Here is an 18,239-nt window from a genome sequence, read left to right on the forward strand (position 1 = left end):
TCTCAACCGCTTTCCATCGACCCCAAACTATAACGTTTCTCTTCAAAGAGCCTTTAACGACCCTGTCATGCTCAGAAAGTCGATGTCACATTTTATGGGTCTCATACTATCAAGGCCAAGTGATGTCGTTTGCGTCTAACTTCATGGATGCTTGAGCTCGGCGACCTCACAGACGACTAATCAAAGACGTTTGGACGATAAAACACTTGGACGGCTACTAGTGGCATGCATGGAGCGTAGGGGAGGCGAAGTTTCCGACCGAGTACGTGACGAGGTCTCCTAAGAGACTGACTAGACGAGCACACCAGGCTTTCGTCAAGACATCATATATATATCTCAGCTTCCTCTGGCTTCAGAAGCATACGCAAAATCACAAGCCTGGTATAAAGACAAACAGCACGCTGATAGTTTGTCGACTCCTTCCGGTGTTGCCTCAACCTCGCTATGAACTGGCTTCCATATCATCGTGAAAGTCCGGGCTTTAGGCGTGCTCGACGCGTCGGCGCAATACCGCATGTGCTATGCCAACATGCCAGACCATGCCCTTGCATCGTTATTGCGCATCCTGCTGAATTTGGCTGCGTTTTCTCGCATGTTTCTCGCACCACGGCATCGAAACCCGGCTCTTTGCTACAACTTCTGCTCGAGGCCCTCCGCCTGCCTTACAGGAGCGCTGTCGGAATCGTCACTCGAGGTGAAGAAAGCTGATTCTGTCCCCTGATCGGCTTAACAGCCCTCGGCCGTCGGCCTCAGGCATCGACAACGGTTGCGCTGCTCAACGTACTCAACCCAATCACGAATCGTCATCTGCGCCGGGCGGCCGTGTTCATATGCCTTATCTCGCGGCGCTTGTCATTCGTGTCATAATTCAGGAACGACAATACCATGCCCACGCGCGCCAAGGAGAATCTTCTGTGTCGTCGAAAGCTGTCGCTCGCACTGGTCCTGGAGCCGCCCAGCGAGAGACTTGCAAAGACTTGGCTATCGCTAACAATGCCTCTGAGTGCTCGTACCAAGCCTTGAGGTGGAGCAAGAAAATATGCTCTTTGTCTGGAGAAAGTCTCGGGTTGGGGTCGGGAGGTCATTCCTCCCTCCACCACCCTTCTCAACGACAAACCAGCATGCCCTCGCCATACAGCCCGACAACATACACGCTGTGCGTCGCAGGATCGCGGAGCGCTGTCGACGACGAGCTCATCCCGATCCCGTTGGTGGATGTACCGTCGCTCTGGAACACGGTCTCGACGTCGTACGCCATGGGCGCGGCGGGCACGAGCGCGGACGCGGAGAGCGGGGCGCGGGAGTCGTAGATGCGCTTGGCGAACGCGGTTGGGTTGGCGAGGTTCATTGCGGGGAGGTGGGTGAGGGAGACTGCCCAGCTTGGGCTTGTTGCGTCACCAGAGACGGGGGAGGATGAGGAGCTGGAGGGGGAGGGGGAGGGGGAGGAGGCGACGGCGGCGAGGGAGGGAAAGTGCGGGTGGCCGGTGGCAAGGAGCGCGCCTGTGTCGTCGTAGCCGATGTTGTCGGGGAGGAACGGGAGCGCGACTGTGTCCTCGTGCGTGAGGGAGTTCGTGGACAGGTCGCGCATGTAGAAGAGGAGCTGTGCGGTCGATGTGGATGCGACGGCGAGCGTGCGGCCGTCGGGGGAGAGCGAGATGCCGTTTGCGAAGGGGATACCGGGCGCGCTGAGCGCGTGTTCGAGCACGCTTCCGGTGGTTTCGTCGATGGTGAAATGGGCAACCCAGCCTAGCGGGAGGCCGAGCACCGTCTCCAGCAGCGGCAGCACGCGCCCCAGCGGGCCGGGGAGGCGGCGCGTCAGGAGGTGGTCGTTGCTCACGTAGAACGAGCTCGGCCCTGTGAGCGCGATCGCGTTCGGCGCGACGAGCCAGCGTGAGCGCAGCGTGCGCACGTACCGCGCCTCGTCCGGCCTGCTGGGGTCCAGGAGAAAGTGCTCGATCGTGGACGCGTCGCGCGCGTGGTTCACCACGAAGAGGTTCGAAGGCTGCCCATCGCCCCGGCTGGGTGCCGCCTCGAGCCCGAGCGGGTGGAAGTCGTGGTGCGGCGGGTGGCCGACCAGCTTCAGCTTCTGCAGTTTCGAATCTGCGGCTTTACCACTCCGCGCCGGATAGAGAAAGAGGTGCCCGCGCGGCGCCGGATCGCGCAGGGGGCCCATGACGGTGTTCTACGCTTTGCGGTTCGGGTCGCATCCGAGGAGGACGTGGCGATCTGTCTGCGTTCCGTTGGCGTCGAAGTGGTCCCAGAAGGTGATGTCTTCGCAGTACCTGAGCTCATCGTGCGCGTCGTTGGTGACGAGCGAGCAGTGGGTCTGCCAGTCGCCGCCTTGGAAGTAGTTTTGGGGGAGCGGCGGAACGCTGAGGACGTTGGCGCGGAGGACGCGACCGCTGCGGTACCAGAGGAGGGCCTAGATCGACGAGTCATGGACGTGTTTGGTGAGTGAAAGGCCTGAGTTAGACGCTGGACATTCCTTACCAAGGCGAGCGTCAACGCGGAAAGAAGCCGGACGAGCATTTTTGGGTGCGGGCAATTTTTGAGTTGCTTGTGGAAAATTGGGTAAACAGCCAATCACCTTTCGAACCTCGTCACAATGGTGAAACATTTACTGACCCTAGGGTGTATCAGGAGGACCGTTGCTTCACCCAGAATCTAGATGGCTCCCGAGTTGCAAACAGTGGGTACGTCGGCAGGCAAGCTTTTAGCCCAGGTTAGCGCCCGATAAACGGAAGAAATAGCCGCCGACGCGACGCGTTGACAGCTTCCCACCATCAACTCCGACGAACCTGATTACTTGGTTGGAGCCACCATCCATCTTGATCTTGAACGTTTGAACCCTGGCTTCAAGCTGTGTATATTCTGCGTGGAATTACCTTTAATTCGATCAAGAACACCACCAGCCACAGATTCAGCCTCAAGCCCTACCAGGGAGGACATGTCGGACAGCGTCCCGAGTCGGTGGCTCCGAGTCGTTTCAAACCACCTTAATACATAGCTGTGAGCACGAACACCGCGGTCCACCGGTGTATGCTGTCTATGCTTTCTAGCGTCACTAGCCCGTAGGGCTGTACACAGCTGCACAACAAGAATGGTCTCTTCATTTGGTTGCAGCAGTGGCACATGGCCACAAAGCAACATGCGCCTGTCCCTACGCTGGGACCGTCTGCTCCTGCCTCGTGCCTCGGTGTTTTTGGCCAGTATCTCAGGGTGACGAGTTTCCGCACCATCATAAATGACACATCAACGTGTGTACACCGGATACGCACAAGAGCACAAGAGCAAGCACAATAACCCTCAGCGCCACCTAGGCGGTCCGAGCGACACTTCCCGGCGACCCTGCACTAGTACTTGTGCTGCCATTGGCCCTCGTCCCGGAGCTGGGTGCCCGAAATCGACCCTAGAAAGGGACAATAGAATGTCCCTTTTGCCGGTCGACCTGCCGCCACTCCATTTCGCAACTCCGAAATGTCACAGCAGAGAGTGTGTAGGCCAGAGACTAGCGACGCAGGATTCATATTCAACAGCCGCCTTCCGACGAGTTATAAAAGTCTGCTCAATGCTCAATGCGAAGCCCCAGCTCGCTGCCTCCCAAAACTCCATTCGCATCCTTCCTCACCAGCCAACCACGCAGACTACGTTTACTGTCTAGAAATGTGCGAGTTCATGTTTCTCAACAACTTGTGCAGGGCGGAACGGAATCGGGAAGCGAAGCTCAGACTCCCCATCGAGGATCCAGCGATCGCCAGAAGGGCGTGGATGCTGCTTAAAGGAATTGAAATCCCCGAAAACGTGAGTACATTGTGCGTGCACCCAGTCCCATGTGTGGTTGGCTTGAATCTGGAGTATGCTGATGGACGCCTCCGCAGCATCCCAACCTCCCTTTCTACCAAAAGGACTGCAACTCAGATGAATGTACGCAGAGCAAGGCGCACACGGGGAGACACAGCCGGGATCCATGGGAGTCGGAGAAACGCTGTGAGCGTAAATGCAAACGACGGTACGTCGTTTTAATTCCCCAACGACGTTAATTCCCTGTCGCTCTTTTTTCACTTTGAGCTCATCTGTTTTCTTCCCTTTGCTATTGACCGTTTTCTCCATCCGCTCTTCCTTGTCGCGCTCAGACCCGACCCGCTCAAAAAAGTCGAGCTAGATGACATTACACATATGCTCGTTCTCCGCACCCCCTGCACCGACGAGAAGTGTTATCATGCCCAGAAGCCGTACGACGCCAAGCGCGGTGAACTCGCCATGCCACTCCCCAAGGCGTACCACAGGCGGTTAACCGCGTCGGAGGCCGTTGCTGAGCGGAGAAAGCGGAGGGAGGAGGAGGAGAAGAGGAAGAAAGGCGGCAAGTCGGGCGGCGGCGGCGCTGGATTCAACGCGGGGTATTCGCATTCGACGATGGTGTCGATGGTCGGGGGGAGGTGCTGAGACCGTCGGTAGTAGCCGTTATGCTATCAGCGAATTTGGGGGTGTATGGGTACTGTGGCATGGATGGACAGTGGTCGCCCTGTGGACGTTTATCTTACTACTACTCACTTTTAAGTATGCGGCCGAGACCGTGACTACTGTACTTTTTCGACCAAAAGTTCGTCCCGTGTCCCATCCGGACTGGCACCGCGAACTTTTGGTCGGTTTGTCCCGCTTTAGTAGAGCCTGCGAACTAAAATGCGGGACATGTTGTAAATAGGGGCTAAAATGGGTGTCAATCTTTCACTTGTGCACAACCAGTACGGTCATCCCAGCAGCTCGTCAATATACCACAGCGTACGGAATTAGGCGATGATACCCACCACGCACTCATTTTCCTATAAAACAAACTCGAAACGAACTTATGTCCCGCACCACCAACACCAGCGAACTAAAAAGCGGGACACGCTGTATTTGGTAGTCATATTCCCACGCCGCCCCGCGAACTTTTGGTCGAAAAAGTACAGTACTTGCAACATTTTGAATGTTACTATATGTTCAGATTTTAATGGTTTTGAACTGTCCATAATGCCGACGATTTTCTATGATCACTGTTAACTTCCGGTTAGTGAGACCTTGAGATACACGATGGGAAAGTAGTAAGCCGCAGACTTGCACCGAGACTCTGCCATAGTGCCACTGGTGAAAGTGTCGAGCGGGCCGCCAGGGCCCGCCTCTCTAAGGACAAAGAGATGTCAACAACTGCATGCTCGTTACTGCACTGCCACGATCAAAGGTTTGACAGCTTTCGCCTTGCTCACTGAAGGCTTGCCATCGACTCACTTCCCCCCAATGATCGCAGCAGAGCCTGGGCCCTTCATTTACAGGCAAATAGACAGGCGCTAACAAAGGTTGAACATTCGAATCACAGGAACAGTGGTCGGCCTGAGGCCTCAACTAGCTATTATGTCTCACTCGTGAGCACAGCCAGGCTGGCGCACATACCTGCTTCATGGAGAAGCGGCCCCAAGTCTCCGTCGTGACTGACTAGATGATGAATGTAGGCCCTCTTTGAACAGCCTCTAAGTGCCCGCCCTTGGCGCACATATGACCTCTAGGCTATCCATGCCACATAAAAGCAGACCTCGCGTCGCCGGGGCTGTCAATACCACCCATTCGCCCTCTGTCCAGAGACCTTGAACCGTCATGCGTACCAGCACTCTCGTTGTCTTCGTCCTCTCCGCCGCGGCCTCTGGTGAGCTAATCTGTTTTAACAGTTACCGATGCTCTATCAGTGTCATGGTCACAACCATCGAACTCGTTCTCTCCATCCAGCAACGGCTAGCGCAACAGCGTCGGCCCCGGCCGCAACAATCACGGCCATGGTGCGCAAGCGTGACGACGGACCAACGTGCCGCGACGATCCCGCTGGCTATGCGCTCAGCTGCCTCCCGTATGCGGACGACGACCACGACTGCGCGGAGTAAGTCCTCCGTCCGCGCACAAGGCTACTCATCATGCGGGTGTGCTCTACTCGCGAAAGCGCGAAACTGATCAATTGTCTATAACCCATATGTAGCAGCGACCTGAGATGCCTCTGCAAGCTGCTCACCACCAACGGCAACTCCGACATCGCGAACGGCCGGTGCGTCTCGGACGGGTGCATCAACGGCCCCGGAGCGGGTGGCCAGAGCGGGTACAGCTCCGCGTCGGCGTATCAGGCTTCGTTCTGCTCTTCTGGTGCGTCCAGTTTCAAGTTTCGTCCTTCGTCGTTTAGAAGCTGACTGTACATGTTGGGACTGACATATCGCGTGTTGCTGCAGTTATCGCTACTCCGTTGGGTAGCATTGTGACTCCGTCGCCGACTTCTACCTCTGCGGCTACTAGCAGCCCGTAATGTCCAGGTTACTTGCCGGTAGAAGATTCTAATGCTCATTTATTATGCGTTTGCTGTGTCTTTAGGACGTCTGGAGGCAACAGCAGCGGTGCATCCAGGTAAGGCATTTACACGATAACACACGAACGTCACCATAATGTGAAGAACTTAGACTAGGCTTTGAGCAAGGCGCTCCAGTGATCTTGACGGGCATGTTCACCCTGTCTCTTCCAATCATATTGGGAATTATTTGAACAGTTTACGGTAATGTGTCGTGACGGACGCGCGAATCACGGACGGTGATGCCCTTCACTGAACTCTGTACTTTTGTCTGGCACTGTATAATAACTGTCTACAATGACTTCGAACTGACTTTCCTTGACCTGGGACAGAGCTGAGTGCAAGAATCTCGATGAGATGGATGTTTGATGATACAAATATAGCTACGGTTGAACTGAAAGTCCAAATTTAAGCTCTCGTTCTCGTTTGATCCTGGGTATGACATGATACCAACAAGATAAACACTCAATTCAGTGGTCTCTCTGTGAATTGTACTGAAAGCAAGATGCTTTACAATTAGCGCTAAGCAAGTCCACCCGATAGAAACTTGCGTACATGATCAAAAGGCCAAGCAGTGCTAGTGATGCATTGATCGCTTTCAAGGACCGACACGTCCGCGCCAAATCCCGAATTGCCCGCGCGCTATGTGGCGCTCACTGACACTGCTCAACGTGTACATTCAGCGCTATTCAGCCAGGCTCAACCAACCTCCTCTTTCTCAATCGCAATTGTGATATCTTGATGACCAGCGCTCCTTCCGCGTCATCCCAGTCCGACGTTCATCCAACCTGCTCTACCGGCTTAAGGTGCGCACACAGAATCACAAGGAGCCATGGCCACACCAAGTCGATGATTGTTGGTACTCCTTCTCCCGGTATTGCTTCAACCTCGCTGTAACTTGGCTTCCATATCGTCATGAAAGTCCGGGATTTACACGTGTTCAACGCGTCGGCGCAACTTCCCATGTGCTCTACCGCCTTCTACTGCCATGCATCATTATCGCGCCTCTTGTTGAATCCGACTGCGTTTTCTCGCATGTTTCTCGCACCACGGCATCGAAACCCAGCTCTTCGCTTCAACATCTGCTCGAGGCGCTCCGGCCGGCTCAAAGAAGCGCTGTCGGAGTCGTCCCTCGAGGTGAAGAAGGCCAATTCTGTCCCCTCATCGCCTCAACAGCCCTCGGCCGTCGTCCTCAGGCACCGACAAGGGTTGGACCGCTCAACGTATTGAAACCAATCACGAATCGCCATCTGCGCCGGGCGGCCGTGTTTATATGCCTTATCTCGCGTTGCTCGTCATTCGTGTCATAATTCAGGAACGACAATACCATGCCCACGCGCGCCAAGGAGAACGGTCTGTGTCGTCGAAAGCTGTCGCCCGTGCTGATCCTGCAGCCGCACAGAGAGACTTGCAAAGACTTGGCTCTCGCCAACGATGCTCCCAAGTGCTCGTACCAAGCCTTGAGGTGGAGCAAGAAAATGTGCTCTTTATCTGGAGAAAGTCTTAGAATGGGGTCATGAGGACGCGGCGGGCGCGGCACGACGACTTCTTGGATACCTAAAGCGGTAAGTATGAATGATTGTGCCTGCCGCTGCTCGACTTCGACGTATTGGCTCGTGTTGTCCGAGGTCGGTAACAGTCCTTTTTTCTCGCTGCTGCTAGGCAGCAGAAGTTAGCGGGTGTGTGGCTTGCTCGTCTCATACGTGTCATACTTCAATCGTAATTTTCCACGAATTTGCCAGGCAGTCCACAATTTGTCAGCCCTTACACGGATGGGCGCGATGAAAGTCGAGAATCAACTTGAACCGCGGGAAGTCCATGGTCAACGTTTCAACCGAAGACAAGAGCAGATTCGTAGCACGCTGCCCTGCGACACTGACTCGACGTTACCTCACTTATCTCTCTGGGACGCGTGGCCTTTTCACCGAATACCACACCGCCAAGCATAACTCGGTTGTTTAATGGTGAGTACGTTGCTGGGTGTGTTTCTAGGTTGCTGCTGTCCACAAGATAGACATTGACTCGGTGGTGATCACAGCAAACGCCTAACGCTCACATTAGGCGCTAATCATCTGACATGCTACATCATCCTTTGACGACCCGCGTGGTTTACGGTTTTTGCGTCACCGGTCGCTTGCAGTCGCATACCGGCTATGTTCTCCTCCACATGCAACCTGATTCTCTAGAAACGTATATAGGCAAGGATGAATCTGCGTGGAGACCTCAGCAGCACTTCTCTGTCTAACGACTTGTCTCAACTTCGCGTCCCATATCGCCATGCGTTTCACTCTCGCCACCGTCATCGCTGTTCTCCCCTTCTTGGTCGATGCTGCCCCTGCCCCGGCGGCTCGCGCTCCGTCGAACAAGATCGCTATCCAGAAACGCTCGACACTTTTAAACGTTGATGGCACCGTCAACCTGACTGCTCTTAACCGTCACACCCAGTCCATTAAGGCGTAAGTCGCCTCACTGCACTTTACACGTCCAATGCTGACAAAAGGGCTACAGTAAATACGAGCGCGGCTTCACCAACTACGCGAAGAACACTGGCAAGGTTCACTCCCTGGCCAAGGTCAACGCTGGCAAGCGCGACACCGGCACCGTTGATTTGACCGACGACAGCAGCGAGCTCTGGTACGGCAAGATCTCTGTCGGTACCCCCGCTGTCGAGTACACCGGTTAGTACTCTACACATTACCTCACCTTCACTAGAAGCTGATCGAAAATATTTACAGTTGACTTCGACACCGGCTCGTCTGACCTCTTCCTCCCCGGCCCCGACTGCGACGACACCTGCTCTGGCCACACCGTCTACGACCCCTCCAAGTCCTCAGACTCCCAGGACGTCGGCCAGACCTTCCAGCTCCAGTACGGTGACGGCTCCACCGTCTCCGGCGAGCAGTGGACCGACACCGTCACCCTCGCTGGCCTGACCGCCACCGAGCAGACCCTCGGTGCCGCACAGCAGTACTCGACGGGCTTCGAGTCCGCGCAGTTCCCCGCCGACGGCCTCATGGGCATGGCCTACCCCGCCATCTCCTCCTACGGCGCCTCCCCCGTCTTCAACACGCTCGTCTCCCAGGGCCAGACCGACGCGGGCGTCTTCGGCTTCAAGCTGACCTCGTCCGGCGCCGAGCTCACCATCGGCGGCGTTGACCAGTCTGCCGTGTCCGGCGACTTCACCTACGCGCCCGTCACCCAGCAGGGCTACTGGCAGATCACCGCCGACGGCGTCTCCTCGGGCGGCCAGCAGGGCGTTGGCCAGTTCGACGCCATCGCCGACACCGGCACCACGCTCATCGTCGGTATCCCTGACGACGTCGCTTCATTCTACGAGGCCATCGGAGGCCAGGACGCGTCGAGCACCCTCGGTGAGGGCTACTACACCGTCCCGTGCGACTCCATCCCCGACGTCACCGTCACCATCGGTGGCCAGGACTTCCCCGTCTCCGCGGACACCTTCAACCTCGGCGCCGCCTCGCAGGGCTCGAGCGACTGTGTCGGCGGTATCGTCGGCCAGGACCTCGGCCAGGGCTTCTGGATCCTCGGCGACGTCTTCCTGTCGAACACCTACACCGCGTTCGACTTCGACAACAACCAGGTCGGCTTCGCCCCCCTCGCTTAAGCTGGAGTAGCGCCTTCATACACGTACGGTATACTAGCTTTCCCTGGGACCTCTCTCATTCTTAACGTGCATTACGCATTTATATTGGCATGTACATGTCGGTCTAGTCGCTGGCTGTACCAGTAGTTGTATTTATGACAATTCGACGAAAAACTATGATACTTATTAACTCGCAGTGTGATCACGCTCGAACGCGCTCGATTCTAGCGGATTGAAGCTTGGACTACCTCCTCAGGGGATTCGTATGTGACCCAGTGCGAGACGCCTGGGATGATCTTGGCAGTGAGGTTCGGAAGATCGTCGAAATCGCTGAGACGACATAGTCCGCCCGCCTCGGGATCTCCCAGCAAGGCAGTGGCTTGCACAAACGATGGAATATCGATAAGATATTCCCTAAAGTCCCATGGATCCGGCTGACGCATCGCTCGTTAGGAGGCTACTCAACGCAAGTCATAGCGTGATGCTCACTTTGGAAAGCATCGGATGAACCACCTCAGGATCGCATAGCTCATTCGCGAGCACATGGACCATCGCATCCTGCTTCGTCCAGCGAGGATACAACTTAGCATAAAACTCCGGCTCTGGCGCCTTCTCCGTGAGGTTTCTGAACATGCCGATCAAGGGTTCCAGCGTGTCCTTCCCCAGCAGAACTGCAGGTTCGATCAGAACGACGCGCAGGGGCTGGTTTCGGGCCGCGTAGGCCGCAGGGAGCTGGTGGACGAGGCGAAGCAACAACAAGGCACCCATCGAGTGGCCTATGACGAGGTCATACGTGGTTTCCTCGAGCAGCGATTTTACGAAGTCCAGTAGGTTATCCCAGCTGTAGGATGCCTGACGGGGCGCGAAGCCATGTCCGGGGTAGTCGGGGGCTGTAACGAGATATCCTGGGAAAATATGGTAAGTTTATCTATCGAAATCACCTTGCGATAGGCGTTACCGTGCGATGCAAGGCCTTCGGCAATGGATTTCATTCCGTGGGACGAACAGGTGAGGCCATGTAAAAGTAGAGCGCGTTTTGTTGATTCAGGGGAGCCTATGACATGTCTAGAGGAGTACGACATAGCTAGTGGTGGGCGAGGGGAATGCTTGAGGCGGGTTGGAGGCTGTTAGAGGCCATGTTTTGTGAGCAAGGGTATAAATATACGAGAAGAAGTCCGATCTCGGAGTGCTCTAGTATGTCAGACGTGTTTCAGACTTGATCACGGGCACGTCTTCGGCTGTTGCAGCTTCAAGCTTCAAGTACGGGCACTTCAGCCGAGTTTCATTGGAACATGGGCCAAATGCGACAAACGGGGGAGTGAATTTCTCAGTGATGACAATTCAAAAGAAACTTGTAAGTGATATCACTCTGTGGCCGTACACAAAGGCGCTCGGAGTGTCATAAGCCGGGTTAGATCATAACGTGATAGGCTATAAGTTACCGCGTTCATTGAATCGCAGCCTGTACTACCTCCTCTGGAAACTCGTACGGAATCCAGTGCGAGGATCCCGTTATAACTTTAACCTTGAAGTTAGGATACCCGTCGAGAACGCTGACACGACATAGTCCGCGAACCTCAGGGTCGCCCACCACGAAAGTAGGCTGGACACATGGTGGAATATCGACGAGATACTGGGTGAAATCCCAAGGATCTGGCTAATTTCGTGCTCGTTAACATGAAGCTTGATACTATATATGAGTCATGGAGTAGCGCCTACCTTTAAAAGTAACGGGTAAACCACTTCTGGGTCACACAGTTCATTCGCGAGGACCTGAAGCATTGCGTCCTGCCTAGTCCAGCGCGGGTACGACTTCATGTAAAGATTAGGTTCTGGCGCATGCTCTGTAAGACTTCTGAACGTGGTGATAAACGGCTCCACGACCTCTTTACTCTGGGAAATTCCGATGTCAACCATGACGACCCGCAAGGGCTGCTGCCGAGTCGCGTATATAATAGGGAGCTGGTGGAGGACGCGGAGCGCTAGCAGGCCGCCCATTGAATGTCCTACCACGAGGTCATACGTGGTTTCATGGAGTAGCGACTTTACGAACTCCATCATGTCCTCCCAGCTGTAGGATTCCTGGCGAGGCGCGAAGCCATGCCCAGGGAAGTCAGGGACTGTAACGAGATATCCTGGGATAATGGCGTTAGCTTATTCGTTTTCAATAGAACGATGTACGATAGGCTATACCATGTGATGCAAGTCCTTCAGCCACATGCTTCATCGTCTGAGAGGAGCAAGTGAGATCGTGTAAAACCAGAGCGCGTTTTGTCGACTCGGGGGGACCCAAGACAAATCTAGAGTACGAAGCTCGGGTGGTAGATGCCATGGTCTGAGAACGAGGGGTGGAAGGATTCATTTGGAGTTTGGAGGCGCCATCTTATCGTAGAGTCAGCGCTTCAGCATCCAAGTTGAGCAAGCGTACTACTTCTGCATAAAGTTGATGAGGTCATGGGCCACAATGCAACAAAGAAGGGTGCTAGTCTCCTATTCAGTTTTATATCAGCCGTCGCAAGTGTGGGATCGATCCTAAGGCGTTTAGCGATAACACTCACCAGCGCTTCAGCATCGGGCTTCCTCGAATCGCCGCAAGATCATTAAAGAATGGTTCCGTGGGGCATCTGCAGGCAGCGAGGAATTCCAGAATGACCAGGTAAGTTTAGTAAAGTGAGACATATCAGCAAGGGGAGAGACGAGTGCCGCAGTCGACCCAAGTCGATAAGGCGCATGGACAAAGAAAGGTGCGATCGAGATGTTGCTTAAGATTAATGTAAGTTGTGATAACCCCAAGGCAGCAGCCAAAAGAGAGAGATTCAGAACGAGTGACGCGGCGGGGTTCAAAACAACAATTCCGACGGCTGGTAATTGGTTCCGAAAGTTTGCGAACACCCCCTGACTCTCCCCGTCATGCGTCGTCGTTCGCTGTCCGACGCCCCATGCTCGTCCTCAATCGCAGCTTCATTATTCGACTGCACTTTGGTCTCTCAGGCGACTGGTGAAGGCGTCAAAAACTTTCGCGTCGGGAATCAGATATGACAAAACACGGCTGCGCAACGGCCCGTCACTTGTACGATGACCAAGACGTAATTGCCACAAATCCGACCATTTGCAACCTGTTCTCCGGAACATTGCAACCAATTGGCTCCTGCAGTCATGGTCTAACCGCATTAAAACCGACAGTTCATTGCAACCAGAAAATCAATTTTCCGACATATAACGTTCACCAACAGTCAAGGTGTCATTACACTTGACCACCCCATTGCTGCTGCGCCAACATGGAGCCCATCACACTGCTCGACGTCTCCGCTAATCACTGGGCCAGTTCGAGCAGTTGCAAGGATGCTGTTTTCGACATGGATATGCCAGAGATGGTGGATCGCAAGGTCAGGGCACTGTTGAACAAGCTCACAGTAGACAACTTCGACTCGGTCTCGGACCAGATCATCACATGGGCGAACAAGAGCGAGGAGGAGAAGGACGGCCACACGCTCATCCAGGTCATCCGCCTCGTCTTCGAGAGGGCGACGGCCGAGGCGTCATGGAACAGCACATACGCGCGCCTCTGTCGCAAGATGATGGAGCAGATCAGCGAGGGCGTGCAAGATGACGAGATCAAGAACGCGGAAGGCAAGCCGATCACCGGTGGGCAGCTCTTTCGAAGATATCTCCTCAACTGCTGCCAGGAAGACTTCGAACGCGGTTGGGCAACTCGCAAGACAACTGCTGCAGCAGCACGCTCAAAGGCAGTGGAGGACGAGGCGGTCAAGGTCGCGAACGAGACAAAGGGCACGATAGATGAGCTGGAGCTGTACTCGGATGAGTATTACGCCGCACAGAAGGCGAAACGTCAGGGTATCGGCCTCATCAAGTTCATCGGAGAGCTGTTCAAGCTGCAGATGCTAACGGAGCGGATCATGCACGAGTGCGTGAAGAAGTTGCTTGGCAATGTAGAGAACCCCGAGGAAGCGGAGATTGAGAGCTTGTGCAACCTCCTCACGACCGCTGGCCAGAACATGGATACGCCGAAGGCGGAGGCGCATATGGATAAATACTTCCAGCGCATGAAGGTGCTTGCGAACAACAGGCAATTGAGCTCGCGTATGCAATTCATGCTTTTGGTCAGCAGAGTCGTCTGAGTGGCTTTGGAAAGATGGTTCGCTGACCTTTTCTTCTCATTTAGGATGTCATCGAGCTGCGCGATCGCAAGTGGGTCGGCCGCCAGGCTGTAAAAGCTGTATGTTTATATCATTCGGCAACTATTATAAAATGGGTTCCTTACAAGTATATGTTTTCTACCCAGGCCATGTCGCACCCGATCGGCATCTTAACACGTACCGGTCGCCTCATAAGCACACAGAGGGCAAAGCCTCTGGCTAAGCTTGCGTTACGGACGGCTCAAAGACTAAAGGTCGGTGACCTTTTTGTCGGCGTCCTTTCGCAATTCAAAAATACCTTCAAGCAGCATCCTATCCAGACCTCCGAGGACGTCGGCAGTAATGGTACTCCCGAGGCGCCTCCTCAGCGCAAAAAGCTACAACTCTTGCCGCGAACGAAGCCAAGTGAGGAGAGCGCTCCTGACATTTCGGCAGAGTATGCGACGTATGCGAAGAGCGTTGCAGCATCTATGACCAAATCAGAGGCAAAGAAGAAAGTCAACCCAGACGCCCATGATTTCCTCCCGATTCGGAGTCTCAGTAATGCGGAGGCATACTTTATGAATCTACCCAAGGAGCACCGGTCCCGGCTCGTCAAGCGTCTCGTGAACAAGTCGCTCAAAGACAGGGAAGTGGACGTCAATCTCGCTGACTTCTTCTCGCAGGCGCCGTCTCATGGTCAGTGTGGCGCTGCGAATTTTGAGGAAGGCTTCTTGCCAGCCGTGGAGTTGCTCGAGGAAACAGCGATAGATGTGCCCAAGGTGGTCGGTGCCATGCCGATGCTTACGCAGGGCGCGCTGCTTGGGAAGAACGGGAAGCTGAAACACATCGCAGAGAAGTCCGAGTTTAACAGCGAGAAGTCCCTGCGGCTCGCCAATACATGTCATCCGGAGGTCAGCGCTATACACGACCGCTTCGCCACCACTTCAACATGGCCCTGGAAAGTATCTTCTCGCCCTTCTAAATCGAAGACTTCCTCACGCGCTCCGTTTGCCTTGACATCGACATTGAGTATCACTCCTACCGCCAGTTCTTCGAACTCCACCGCCTCCCCACCGCGAAAGCCGGCAGAAGAGGAGGACATCACGGATATCATCCAAAATGACGAGTCCTCTGTACCACCTTCCCCCAAACTTATCTATGTTTCTTCATCGCCTACTCAATCCCTTCCGAGCTCTCTTTCGATACAATCAGCAGCTCCCAGCCTGTCGGCAAGCTCATCTCGCTCTCAATTCCCTGCCATGATTAATGTCGCCACCCAAGTGACTCCCTCCCGTTCATACTCTTCAAGCGACCTTGGCCAGAGCGACGACCTCAAAGATGGTAAAGACATTGTTAGTAGCACAGCTGGCTCTGCCGCGCAAGGTGAGTACTTTCCGTTGACTGTTCATTTATGGTCACTAGAGATGCGGGTTCGATAGGTGCGGCCACTCTCGACGAAAACCATGTTACCAATGATGGCCATTCAATCACTCTGAACATCGAGCCCAACATTCCCCAGATTCCCCCCAACCCCCCTCGTGGTAGCCCCGCTCCTCCAGGCCTTTCCGCCAGCCCTGATCCATCCAAAGTCGACTGGTCTTACATTGATCGTTCTGGAACTGTCCAAGGTCAGTGTCTACAATTTGAGGATGTACCGAAGTTGCTCATTAAAGCCACAGGTCCATTCACTGCTGACGTAATGCAGAAGTGGCTTGATGAAGGATACTTTTCCTTTGACCTATCAGTGAAGCGCACGCATACCGACCGAGAGTTTATCTCCGTTGGAGAGTTGACACGGCGCGCGAGCGGCGGTAGACCCTTCTTTTTGCAGCCTCCGCCTTCTGTCCCTCCCGGACTTCTCCCTCGAACAGACTCGGATGCTTTATCCAAGACGCATCCTAGTAAAGCTGATATGACTGATATTGCCGTTCACTTTGACAGCCACGGCTGTGCTTTTTACCAGCGTATTCCCCCGTGCAACGTCTTCAACCTTGAGGATCTTGGAACAGTGCTTGATGCCTGCCAAAAGGAGGATGAGGTGCTGCATTTCCATGCTGTTCGTGACAAGGCAAAGAGTTGGCTCCAATGCGACGATCTCCAACTTGTTACATCTCTTGGTGTCACCTGTGCTGACGGAACTGCTCCCCTCAAACCATGCTTTGTCTTGCAAAGTAAAGCTCACTCGGAGGGATGGTGTGAAGAGGATGAAGGCTATAGGTGCGTAGAACCGGCGTACTATCAGAAACTGAAACACACTCACGGCGAACAGTCTGGTGACCACCAACAGCAACTGGGCTGATAAAGCGAGCTATACCGATTGGTTTCTCAATGTCTTCCTCCCACAGGCTCGAGCCCATGCTGACCCTGCTCAACCCATTGTCCTCACATTTGACGCTCAACTCTCTCACTTCACCACCTATCTGGGAGATGTGGCTCACTCTAACAACGTCATCCTCTTCTGTCTCCCTTCCCATAACATCTACTGTATCTAACCCCACAATACCGAATCTTTTGGGCCTGCTGGAAACCCAGTTTGGTCTGAGGCTGCGCAGCATCTGTGAGCACGACGTCGGAGGTTAGGTGAAGCTCAGAAATCATAGACTCGAGCAACAAGCATAGCCATTAGCTTATTGTGGATCGAGATCGGACGAGAAGCAGAGGCCGTATGATAGAACAACTAGCGCTCACAGTAAGAGGTACGGCATCGGCTGTAAAAATCAATAATCGCAAGATCTTAAGCTGCGGTCTCCTGAATCAAAATGCAATGCGACCCAGCCATAATACAGTGCGAACCTCCAGTAAGATCGGAGAACCCCGCTTTGATGGAATTGGATGTTATTCTTCATTATGCTATGCATCTACTCCCATCATGGCGACTACTTACCTTAAAACCGCAGCGAACTACTTTGGCCTCCGTGAGCAGCGTCCCTGGCCTTCAACTCTGTAGCTGCACATAGATGACAAGCACCGGCAGTCACAGTGACAGCGCGTTTGGCGAGTCTAGTGCTGCGAGTGCGACGCTCGACAACGTGGAGCCCGTTGCCCTGCCTCAAGTCTCTGCGATGATGAACCGTTGGGTCGCGTCAAGCGTCGGCCGAGCCGCTCACAATGGTACTGCTGTCGACGCGGACGCGCCCGAGGTGGTGGATCGTAAGGTCAGAGCACTACAGAACAAACTCACGACGAAGAACTTCCGCTCGATCTCGAACCAGATTGTCGCCTGGGAGAACAAGAGTGAGAAGGAGAAGGACGGCCGCACGCTCATCCGGGTCACACGTCTCGTGCTCGAGAGGGCGAAAGATGAGGCGGTGTGGAACAGCCTGCACGCGCGCCTCTGTCACAAAGTGATAGAGTAGATCAGCGAAGACCTACGGGATGAGGGCGTCAGGAACTCGGAGGGCAATCCGATCGCTGGTGGCCGGCTGTTTCGTAAGTATCTTCTCAACCATTGCCAGGAGGAGTTCGAGGGCGGTTGGGCAAAGAGTGACGTGAGCGCGACGAGGGGCTCCAAGGAGACGAACGAGGAGGGCACGATAGCGAAAGAGAAGGAGGGCGAAACAGACAAATCGGCGCTGTACTGGGACGAGGACTACGCTGCCCAGAAGGCTGTTATGACACGCTTTTTCTTCTCTTACCTAAAGAGGCAGGACCTCTAACTTGTACGATATATCGGGAAACTGGTCTGTGCGCATTCGTATCTTTGTATATAAGGCTCGCTCTGCTCGCCCATGTAACATAAGCTAGTCCTACCTTAGGAATAACTAGTCAATCTGATACCACTCTCGATACAACCTAGTACACGATCTGAGACAACCACTAAGACTAAGAACCTCATCGTCGCTGACGACTTATTAAGAACCCTTCGATATCGTCCTCTTCGACGACCACGAACCTTTGACGTCGTCAACTACGGTGACGACTAATATTCCACATAAGGTCAAGACGCAGTCTTAACAAAAGGACTAGCTTTTTCTTAGCTACTACTACGTACGCTACCACAACATTGAGAACGATCAGGAAAACGAACAGGGCTCTGAGCAACTAGCTCAACAACAGTGGCTAACAAACGAACTTGAAAGGTTAAGCCACTTAGAACCTTCCCAAAGTGAAACAACCGTCCCAGGACCACAGACTCCCC

The 18,239-nt window shown here is 54.3% G+C and overlaps 8 protein-coding genes across 8 annotated transcripts; 6 read left to right on the forward strand and 2 right to left on the reverse strand.

Moving 5' to 3' along the window:
* Positions 1-149: 149 nt before the first annotated feature.
* CONPUDRAFT_142407 (uncharacterized protein) lies at positions 150-2,529 on the reverse strand (the record flags this gene model as incomplete). The annotated part of the gene is made up of 4 exons (XM_007767555.1): positions 150-1,018; positions 1,118-2,182; positions 2,219-2,422; positions 2,491-2,529. The coding sequence occupies 4 exons, from the start codon at positions 2,527-2,529 to the stop codon at positions 869-871; spliced, it is 1,458 nt and encodes a 485-aa protein (XP_007765745.1). The 3' UTR covers positions 150-868.
* Positions 2,530-3,663: 1,134 nt separating this feature from the next.
* On the forward strand, positions 3,664-4,443 carry CONPUDRAFT_70802 (uncharacterized protein; the record flags this gene model as incomplete). Its single annotated transcript, XM_007767216.1, has 3 exons — positions 3,664-3,801; positions 3,879-4,009; positions 4,134-4,443. 3 exons carry the CDS (start codon positions 3,664-3,666, stop codon positions 4,441-4,443), a joined length of 579 nt encoding a protein of 192 aa, XP_007765406.1.
* Positions 4,444-5,804: 1,361 nt separating this feature from the next.
* On the forward strand, positions 5,805-6,552 carry CONPUDRAFT_88282 (uncharacterized protein; the record flags this gene model as incomplete). Its single annotated transcript, XM_007767556.1, has 5 exons — positions 5,805-5,905; positions 6,002-6,162; positions 6,246-6,315; positions 6,385-6,417; positions 6,471-6,552. The coding sequence occupies 5 exons, from the start codon at positions 5,805-5,807 to the stop codon at positions 6,550-6,552; spliced, it is 447 nt and encodes a 148-aa protein (XP_007765746.1).
* Positions 6,553-8,635: 2,083 nt separating this feature from the next.
* On the forward strand, positions 8,636-9,983 carry CONPUDRAFT_119288 (acid protease; the record flags this gene model as incomplete). The annotated part of the gene is made up of 3 exons (XM_007767557.1): positions 8,636-8,814; positions 8,867-9,036; positions 9,094-9,983. 3 exons carry the CDS (start codon positions 8,636-8,638, stop codon positions 9,981-9,983), a joined length of 1,239 nt encoding a protein of 412 aa, XP_007765747.1.
* Positions 9,984-10,077: 94 nt separating this feature from the next.
* CONPUDRAFT_163154 (alpha beta-hydrolase) lies at positions 10,078-12,294 on the reverse strand (the record flags this gene model as incomplete). The annotated part of the gene is made up of 6 exons (XM_007767558.1): positions 10,078-10,396; positions 10,452-10,867; positions 10,921-11,086; positions 11,434-11,619; positions 11,682-12,097; positions 12,156-12,294. The coding sequence occupies 6 exons, from the start codon at positions 12,292-12,294 to the stop codon at positions 10,187-10,189; spliced, it is 1,533 nt and encodes a 510-aa protein (XP_007765748.1). The 3' UTR covers positions 10,078-10,186.
* Positions 12,295-13,333: 1,039 nt separating this feature from the next.
* Positions 13,334-14,199, forward strand: CONPUDRAFT_20185 (ARM repeat-containing protein; the record flags this gene model as incomplete). Its single annotated transcript, XM_007767026.1, has 3 exons — positions 13,334-13,711; positions 13,751-14,083; positions 14,146-14,199. Coding segments are annotated over 3 exons (765 nt in total), but the record flags the coding sequence as incomplete, so codon positions are not given.
* Positions 14,200-15,963: 1,764 nt separating this feature from the next.
* Positions 15,964-16,594, forward strand: CONPUDRAFT_99488 (uncharacterized protein; the record flags this gene model as incomplete). The annotated part of the gene is made up of 2 exons (XM_007767559.1): positions 15,964-16,318; positions 16,371-16,594. The coding sequence occupies exons 1-2, from the start codon at positions 16,014-16,016 to the stop codon at positions 16,591-16,593; spliced, it is 528 nt and encodes a 175-aa protein (XP_007765749.1). The 5' UTR covers positions 15,964-16,013.
* Positions 16,595-16,936: 342 nt separating this feature from the next.
* Positions 16,937-17,757, forward strand: CONPUDRAFT_163156 (uncharacterized protein; the record flags this gene model as incomplete). The annotated part of the gene is made up of 2 exons (XM_007767560.1): positions 16,937-17,445; positions 17,557-17,757. Exons 1-2 carry the CDS (start codon positions 17,059-17,061, stop codon positions 17,755-17,757), a joined length of 588 nt encoding a protein of 195 aa, XP_007765750.1. The 5' UTR covers positions 16,937-17,058.
* Positions 17,758-18,239: the final 482 nt, after the last annotated feature.

This window comes from Coniophora puteana (genome assembly GCF_000271625.1).
Source record: "Coniophora puteana RWD-64-598 SS2 unplaced genomic scaffold CONPUscaffold_3, whole genome shotgun sequence".
Lineage (NCBI taxonomy): Eukaryota > Fungi > Basidiomycota > Agaricomycetes > Boletales > Coniophoraceae > Coniophora > Coniophora puteana.